Source organism: Vulpes lagopus, chromosome X (genome assembly GCF_018345385.1).
Source record: "Vulpes lagopus strain Blue_001 chromosome X, ASM1834538v1, whole genome shotgun sequence".
Classification (NCBI taxonomy): domain Eukaryota; kingdom Metazoa; phylum Chordata; class Mammalia; order Carnivora; family Canidae; genus Vulpes; species Vulpes lagopus.
The window spans coordinates 55,038,812-55,046,752 of record NC_054848.1 but is presented as its reverse complement, the minus strand read 5'-3'; the positions used below and the strand labels follow the sequence as shown (position 1 = coordinate 55,046,752).

Below are 7,941 nucleotides of genomic sequence, written 5' to 3'. Positions count from 1 at the left end.
AGAAGCAGATTTAGAGGAAGATGAGGAGTTTGAAGCCAGTATTGTTGTTTCTCCATTTCCAGAATCTACATCTAAGTCCAACCTCCTCAGCAGTCTCAACAGGGACCCAGCTCAGGCAGCAGCTAAGGGTGGTTATTCTGGTTTGGATCAGGTCAGAAGAAACAGCTATATATGTGCCTACAAGAGCCAAGACTGTACTTTCCACCCAAGACAGTAGGGCTTTAACAGAGGTTTCAGGGTGACTGAGCCAAGGAGGGAGCATAGCACAGGATGGGGAGGGAGGTTCAGACCTTCCACTCTACAGGATAAAAAGACTTAGATGAGAAGGTGGTTGGGAGTGGTGGTGGTGGTGATGGTGGTGGTGGCAATGGCAGTGAACAGATCCTTCCCAGAATCCAGGTAGTCTGAGGATTCTTGAGACTGTGATAGCACTGTATGCCCAGCCTGGGACTCTACTTAACACCACTTTACAGTGGTGGTGTTACACCTACAGATTAGATTAACCTTTAATCTCCCAGAGGATTTAGCCTGTGTCATAGCACACATTTGCCACACCCTCTGTAAAGCCCTGGTTTCTAAGGTTCTTTCCACCGGAAACTATGACAGAAGGAAATGTGTGGGTGGGGAGGGGTAATGGGTCAGGGGCCCAGGTTCCTGACAGTCTACACCCAGGGAACGAAGAGCAAGCGCCATGTTGAAGCCACCATTGCCACTCAGATCCCTCTTATTCCTGCAGCTGTCTCTGCTGGGGGTGGGGCTGAACTCCACGGTCCCCATGCCCAATGGGAATGAAGACATCACAGCTGGTGGGAAACATGGGACTGGAAGGGGTTGGTGAGAGGGGAGCCTGTGGGAAGGGGTCGCATAGAAATCTTGAACCTACCATGGGGCATTAGAAGGATGTGGGCAGAGTTTAAGAGTGCTGTGGAGAAGGAAGGGGGAAGGGGTTCACTGCCTCATGCTGCTGCTTCTTCTGACCATCATTTCTGGTTTTTCCCTCCCCCTCTTCATTTTCTCCACAATCTAGATTTCTTCCTGACCGCTACACCCCCCGAGACCCTCAGTGTTTCCTCCCTGCCCCTCCCAGAGGTCCAGTGTTTTGTGTTCAATGTTGAGTACATGAATTGCACTTGGAACAGCAGCTCTGAGCCCCGGCCCACCAACCTGACCCTGCACTACTGGTATGAGAAGGGAAGAGGGAATAGCACAAGGGAGTATGAGGGGGTGATCTGAATGGGAGGGATGGCATGGGGGCCAAGAAAGAGGGTAGCCAGCCTCCCAGCCTCCCCACCATTTTCTCATGGGGCAAGTCAGTTCAAAGACGAGACTAGGCTGTGGTATCTGTAGTACCCAAGTGTATGCCACTTTTCTTCTTCCTCCCATTCCTTCTCTAGGTATAAGAACTCCAATGATGATAAAGTCCAGGAATGTGGCCACTACCTATTCTCTAGAGAGGTCACTGCTGGCTGTTGGTTGCAGAAGGAGGAGATCCATCTCTACGAAACATTTGTTGTCCAGCTCCGGGACCCACGGGAACCCAGGAGGCAGTCCACACAGAAGCTAAAACTGCAAAATCTGGGTAATTTGGAAAGGGTGCCCAGAGAGCCCAGGGAGCTTTTGTGGGGCACTGGAGTATATGGAGTGGTGGTGTTCTTTTACCATAAGGATACTTAGGCAGAAAGGAGGAGGTGAGGGATTGGGATAGGGAACTGAGGAGGGATCAGGGGCCCTACCTTCAGGATCCGAACTTGTTCAGGCCAGGGGAATGACCACACACACACACATATCTCCAGTGATCCCCTGGGCTCCGGAGAACCTAACCCTTCACAACCTGAGCGAATCCCAGCTAGAACTGAGCTGGAGCAACAGACACTTGGACCACTGTTTGGAGCATGTTGTGCAGTACCGGAGTGACTGGGACCGCAGCTGGACTGTGAGTGACTCGGGTCATGAAGGTAGCAGCAAAGGCCAAGCAAATAGGGATAAAGGATTCAATCAGCTGGGCACCTGGGTGGCTTAGTCTGTTAGGCACCTGCCTTCCAGCTCAGGTCATGATCTCAGGGTCCTAGGATAGAGCCCTGCGTTAGGGTCCCTGCTCAGTTGGGATTCTGCTTCTCCTTCTCCCCCCACCCCGCTCATGTTTTCTCTCACTATCACTCTGTCTTAAATAAATAAAATCTTTTTTTAAAAAAGGATTCAATCAGCCAAATAGGAGGGCCTAATCTCAAGCTCCTGTCTCTGCCTCCCAGTTCTTCTGCTCTGTCTCTACCCTCATTCAGCTTTTTCCCTAGCATCACCAGGGACTCTCCAAGAACGTTTCTACCCATACTTTTCCTCCAATACCTGATAGACAAACAAAAAGGAAGCCTTCGAGGGGATCTGGCTAGGAGGCATTAGTTTCTACTCAGCGAAGGGAGTGGTGTGGCTTGAGTAGTCAATAGAGGAGAGAAGAGCTGGGAAGAACCAGTTGATGTGGCAGGGGGCAGAGTTTTAATTCTCTCTTCGTTTTTAGACATCCATCTCCCTCTCCCCCTCTTCCTCCCCAAGGAACAGTCAGTGGACCACCGAAATAGCTTCTCTCTGCCTAGCGTGGATGGGAAGAAGTTCTACACGTTCCGTGTCCGAAGCCGCTATAACCCACTCTGTGGAAGCGCTCAGCGTTGGAGTGAATGGAGCCACCCTATCCACTGGGGCAGCAATACCTCCAAGGGTAAAATGGGCCAAAGGCCTCACCCTGACCCATGAGCCCAGCACGCCAACCTTTCTAGCATCACTGTCTTTTGCCCTGCTTGCCTACCCCTGAGCCCCCTAAACTTGATGGCCCATCTCCCCTCACCCCAACCCCCAGGTATCAGGGCTTTTCTGTGTAAGGTTGGGTCAGTATGTTGTTAGAGTTTGGGGAGGGTGTTGTCGAGAAGGAGGCAGAGGGGCTAGAAGATGTTTAAGATTCCCCTACAGCATTCGCAGAAAGCCTGCGTGGTAAAGATGGCTTTGGTACCAGACAGATGTAGGCTTTTAAACCTGGCTCTACTGCTTATTCCCTCTTTGACCTCTGGCACATCACTAACCTCTTTGATTGTTTCCTCATCTGTAAAATGGAGATAATGATCATCCCCCCACTCTCAGGAGTTGTGAAGATTAAGTACCTGGAAAGAGTCTAGCACCATGCCTGGCACCAAGTTGGGGCACTACAGATGTGAGGCCTCTTTCTCTTCTTTTTTTCTGTAGAGAATCCTTTGTTGTTTGCATTGGAAGCTGTGCTTATCCCCCTTGGCTCCATGGGATTGATTATTAGCCTTATCTGTGTGTACTGCTGGCTGGAACGGTGAGATTTCAGATATCCTTGGAAAATGAGGTGGGGTGGCTGGGAAGAAATAGTAGAGGAGGATTATCACAGGCTCTCCAGGAGTAGAGAGTGGGACAATAAGGAATAAGGGGTCACTCAAGTGGACACAGTAATGGAAGGAAACTGCAGGCACAGAGAACACAGAAATCCCTTCATTCCATCTGGAAGAACTGGGAGAAGGGTGATAAAAGAATGTAAACTATGGGCTCCTGCTCCCTCTTTCTCCCCTCCTTCAGGACGATGCCCCGAATTCCTACCCTCAAGAACCTGGAGGATCTGGTTACTGAATATCACGGGAATTTTTCGGTGAGAACATTGCCACAGGCAAGACTGCAGTTTGTCAACTACTCAATTCCCCTGCCAGCAAGTCAGACAGAGTATGGGGAGTAGAGGGGAGGAGAAGGGGCCTGCACTAACTGTCAGGATGTGGCCAACCAGTTGGGGGATGGAGAGAGACACACAAAAGAACTGATTATATAGATTGGTTGGGGCAGATGGAAACAGGGGTAGTAGGGGCCCCAGGAGTCTGTGTGTCCCTTCTGTAATCACAGAAGTTGCAGACGTTGTAAGACTTCCCTTGGCACAGAGCCTGGGTGTTTTACTCCCTGCCCCTGATTGACCCCTGACCTGGAGATATCTGTCTTTAGGCCTGGAGTGGAGTGTCTAAGGGACTGGCGGAGAGTCTGCAGCCAGACTACAGTGAATGGCTCTGCCACGTCAGTGAGATTCCCCCAAAAGGAGGGGCTCCAGGGGAGGGTCCTGGGGGCTCCCCCTGCAGCCAGCATAGCCCCTACTGGGCTCCCCCATGTTATACCCTGAAACCTGAAACTGGAGCCCTGATACCCTGACAGAACCTCAGAGTCCTGTCCTCCTATATTGTACTAACTTCCCCTTATCTAACCAGCCTGGGTCCAATGCTCACCTCGCCCTCCTGTGGCTGATTCTGAATTGTATGCCCCCTATAACTTCCCTCCCCCCGCCCCCTTCAATATCTCCTATCATCCAATTGCCCCTCTGCCCCCACCCCCATCTGTACTTCTCCTCTTCCCCAATCCAGCCCCTCCTCCTTGCAGGATTCTTCCTCCAGGAGTCCTGCCATCCTTCCCTCCCTCTTTCCATCCACCCTTCAATCATTCTCCAAACAATGAGAAATAAAGCTTCTGTTGATACTCAACAAGAATGTCTGTTGTTGGGGTGGGGAGCAAGGGAAATTTGGGGTGCAATAAGAGTGGGAGGCATGGCGCTGGCAGTAGGAAGGAGAAGTAGACTCATGATGTGGAAGTAGTAGCACCACAAATTAACTAGAGAAGGGTAGCATTCGAGAAACCTGGCTTTTCTCTAGGTGTCCTGCACTCCTACCAGGATGCATTTTATTATTTTTTAAAAAGATTTTATTTATTTATTTATTTATTTATTTTATTTATTTTTTTTAAAATTTTTATTTATTTATGATAGTAACACACACAGAGAGAGAGAGAGGCAGAGACACAGGCAGAGGGAGAAGCAGGCTCCATGCACCGGGAGCCCGACATGGGATTCGATCCCGGGTCTCCAGGATCGCGCCCTGGGCCAAAGGCAGGCGCCAAACCGCTGCGCCACCCAGGGATCCCTATTTATTTTATTTATTTATTTGAGGGACCGGGGGAGGGGCAGAGAGGAACAGAGGGAGAGGGATAAGCAGACTCCCACACTGAGTTCAGAACCCCATGCGGGGCTCAAACTCAGGACCCTGAGATCCTGACCTGAGTCAAAAGCAAGGGTCAGACACTTAACCAACTGAGCCACCCAAGCACCCTGCAGAATGCATTTTAGAATTAGAGTTCCCGGGGATCCCTGGGTGGCACAGCGGTTTGGCGCCTGCCTTTGGCCCAGGGCGCGATCCTGGAGACCCGGGATCGAAACCCACATCGGGCTCCCGGTGCATGGAGCCTGCTTCTCCCTCTGCCTATGTCTCTCTCTCTCTCTCTCTCTCTCTCTCTCGCTCTGTGACTATCATAAATAAATAAAAAATTAAAAAAAAATAGAATTAGAGTTACCGTGTCGTCTCCATTCCTGGCAAATCTTTCAGTGTCCCTACCCAGGTTCTTCTCTCCTTATCCTTACTCCACCTTCTGCCACATATACCACTTCTGACCTCATAATCCCTCAACTGCAGCCTCAGGCCCCACCCCTAGGGATGTTGGTTATCCACAACTGCCACCAGCTCTCTCCTGTCTGCCCAGTTTGGGCCTCTTCAGCCTATGTGATCCATCGACCTCTCCAGACCCCCAATCCTATGGGCCCACTTGCTATACCCTTCCCAGACCTCTAGAACACTCTCCTTCCAAATGACTCATCAGGCCTCCATCTAAAGAGTGAGAAGATCTTGAGAGCATGTTCATTTTCATCAAACATGGAGGTGAGGGGCATCACAGAGCTGGAGCCTCTATTTAGGGCTGGGGAGGTTTGAGGGCAGTGGTCACAGGGATGGTATAACTAGAGAAGGGTGACATGCCCCATCCCATGTCTTCTCAGATAATCAGCAGTTTCTGGTCAATACCAATTGCTCTGTCCTTCTGTTGCTGCATTATACCCGCAGTAGAGTAGGGTTGCCTAAAACAGGTGAGGAGTTGGGGGAGGGGACTAAGGGCTAAGAGTAGGAGTATGTAGGATCATTTCTAGCCCCCAAGCCCTCAGACTGAAAAGAAGAGAGCTCTTTGAATCCAACAGCTTCCTCCACCCCATTCAGGAGAAGATCGCTGCCCTGTTTTGCTCTCACTCTCCTTCCTTAGCTGCCCCAATCATTCTGTGGCCTCCATCCAGACACCATCGATTTGTGTGATGAGACGGGGACAATGAAGTTGCTTTTCCTGATGAAGACCCCTGGAGACTATGCCAGCAAATTCCTTACTGCTCGAAGCACCTACTACATTTGTAAGGTGGAACGTGGAACACCAGGTAGAGGCTTGGGAGCATTCCTGAAAGATTAGGACAAGGCCCTCAAAATGGACTGTGAACCTCGTCCTTAACATAGGGCACCCTCAACCAGATCCAAAATGACCATCTCTAGTCAGCCTAAGAAAGAGCACTGCATCTATGGCAATAGGGTGGGTTTACTCATATTATGTGCCTCCCCCCTCACCTGATCCTAGGTTTGGTCCTGATGGTGGGGAATAAGGTACATTAGCTCACAGTACTGTTGAGTGTTAGTTTCCTGAAATCTTGGCCTTTGGAAGGGTGGAGATGGGGTGATAGGGGCTGGGGATAGCATGCTGCTGTGTTTACAGGAACCCGACTAGAAAATGCCTACAAAGCTTTTGTGCCCCTCCTGAAGAATCCAGAACCTGAGCTAATTGGTAAGGAGCATGATGGAGGAAGGAGAAACATGGAGAGGACTGTACCTAGCTGGGTGATAGAGTACGTTGTCTATATAGAGGGGGAATGGTGTAATATACAGCATGTAGCATCACAGGAGCCTAGGGAAAGGGGAATATAGCCAAGGTCCACTTTAGGATGGATGTTTAGTTCAAACCAGCTGGAGTTGCATGTGTCACTCACCCCTACTCCCCACCCCAATTTCTTGGGCACTGTCTCAGTGTCTCTGTCACCACCCCATCATTTCCATCTTCCTCTTCATCCTTTTCTTTTGGAGTCTTGGTGTCTCAATTCCTGCTGAAAAGAGCAAAACTTAGGTACCTTCGGGTCACTCCTTGGCCTAGCTTTAGGCCCAGTTACTCCAAGTGATGGCTGGAATGATGGGAGGAATGGGATGGGTACATAAGGTCTCTAGTCCTCAGAGGTGGGGGTCCTTTCCCTGGTTCTCAGATGCTTTGCGCACACAATGTGACCTCCTGGAGAGGAGCCGTGTAAAATTGCTCAGAAGCCAAGAAGCCAAGAAAGTCGTACCGATTGAATCCTCTGTGAACCTCCCAGTAAGACTCACCAAATGTGGTCTGTCCCTGCAACCCCCTTTCCTGCCAGTCAACCCAAGGCTCCTGCACCCTGGCCCCCTGGGAAAAATTTCCTTCCCAAATTCAACATCCATGCCCAAGACCTGCCTCTGGCCTCTTTTGGCCCTGCCGCTGGCCCTAGTTTGTAGAAAACTTCCCTGCAGGGGCCTCTTCATCTACTCATGGACCCCTTCCTTTTTCCAGTCCAAATCAACAGGAAGATCAGATGAAGAGGGGCCCACTCGAAGAGGTCTGCTCTTTAAGACCAGAGCAGACTTTTTCAGTAGAAGGGATAAACATCGCTAACTAAATAAAGTGACCGAGTGAGAGCAGTAAAACGAGGTGTGAAATTACTGGAATTCAATGAGTGGGGTCCCTTCAAGAAAGACTCCTTCTTCCAATATCTGCACCAATGCTTAAGTGTGCCCCAGGGACTGTGGAGGCTCTCAGGGTGGGTAGGAGTGGCAGGAGAGGACTGGGGTGAGCACATGGGTGAGGGTAAGGTGAGACAGAGAAGTCTTGCACAATGAGCCTTTGGGGGACAGAGTAGGGGGTGGGGTCTTCTCCAGCCAGACTATCCCCCCAAGAGGGGTTTGGTGACAGATTGGCATCTTCCCTCCCCACCCCCCAAGATCCACCAAGTCCCCTTGCTGAAATTCCCCCACC

General features: G+C 50.6%; 2 protein-coding genes across 4 annotated transcripts; both read left to right on the top strand.

Annotated features, from left to right (window-relative positions):
* The first annotated feature begins 665 nt into the window (after positions 1 to 665).
* On the top strand, positions 666 to 4,520 carry IL2RG (interleukin 2 receptor subunit gamma). Of its 3 annotated transcripts, none has more exons than XM_041741316.1 (8): positions 666 to 806; positions 1,028 to 1,181; positions 1,395 to 1,579; positions 1,794 to 1,933; positions 2,548 to 2,710; positions 3,229 to 3,325; positions 3,583 to 3,652; positions 3,994 to 4,520. In XM_041741316.1, exons 1-8 carry the CDS (start codon positions 692 to 694, stop codon positions 4,192 to 4,194), a joined length of 1,125 nt encoding a protein of 374 aa, XP_041597250.1. In that variant the 5' UTR covers positions 666 to 691; the 3' UTR covers positions 4,195 to 4,520. The 3 variants fall into 3 exon arrangements, with proteins under 3 accessions (XP_041597250.1, XP_041597249.1, XP_041597251.1); XM_041741315.1 differs by having other exon boundaries at positions 666 to 830; XM_041741317.1 differs by having other exon boundaries at positions 666 to 834.
* A 1,199-nt stretch (positions 4,521 to 5,719) lies between these two features.
* Positions 5,720 to 7,581, top strand: CXHXorf65 (chromosome X CXorf65 homolog). The gene is made up of 6 exons (XM_041740653.1): positions 5,720 to 5,744; positions 5,861 to 5,947; positions 6,149 to 6,283; positions 6,613 to 6,681; positions 7,151 to 7,257; positions 7,480 to 7,581. Exons 1-6 carry the CDS (start codon positions 5,720 to 5,722, stop codon positions 7,579 to 7,581), a joined length of 525 nt encoding a protein of 174 aa, XP_041596587.1.
* The last annotated feature ends 360 nt before the right edge of the window (positions 7,582 to 7,941 follow it).

What these genes read in the sequence shown, in the direction of transcription:
- IL2RG (XM_041741315.1), top strand. Translation starts at nt 692, where the DNA reads ATGTTGAAGCCACCATTGCCACTCAGATCCCTCTTATTCCTGCAGCTG. An exon ending in GGGCAGCAATACCTCCAAGG is followed by an intron (nt 2,711 to 3,228) that starts GTAAAATGGGCC and finishes TTTTTTCTGTAG; the next exon opens with AGAATCCTTTGTTGTTTGCA. An exon ending in AATATCACGGGAATTTTTCG is followed by an intron (nt 3,653 to 3,993) that starts GTGAGAACATTG and finishes ATCTGTCTTTAG; the next exon opens with GCCTGGAGTGGAGTGTCTAA.
- CXHXorf65 (XM_041740653.1), top strand. Translation starts at nt 5,720, where the DNA reads ATGTTCATTTTCATCAAACATGGAG. An exon ending in AGTAGGGTTGCCTAAAACAG is followed by an intron (nt 5,948 to 6,148) that starts GTGAGGAGTTGG and finishes GCCTCCATCCAG; the next exon opens with ACACCATCGATTTGTGTGAT. An exon ending in AATCCTCTGTGAACCTCCCA is followed by an intron (nt 7,258 to 7,479) that starts GTAAGACTCACC and finishes TCCTTTTTCCAG; the next exon opens with TCCAAATCAACAGGAAGATC.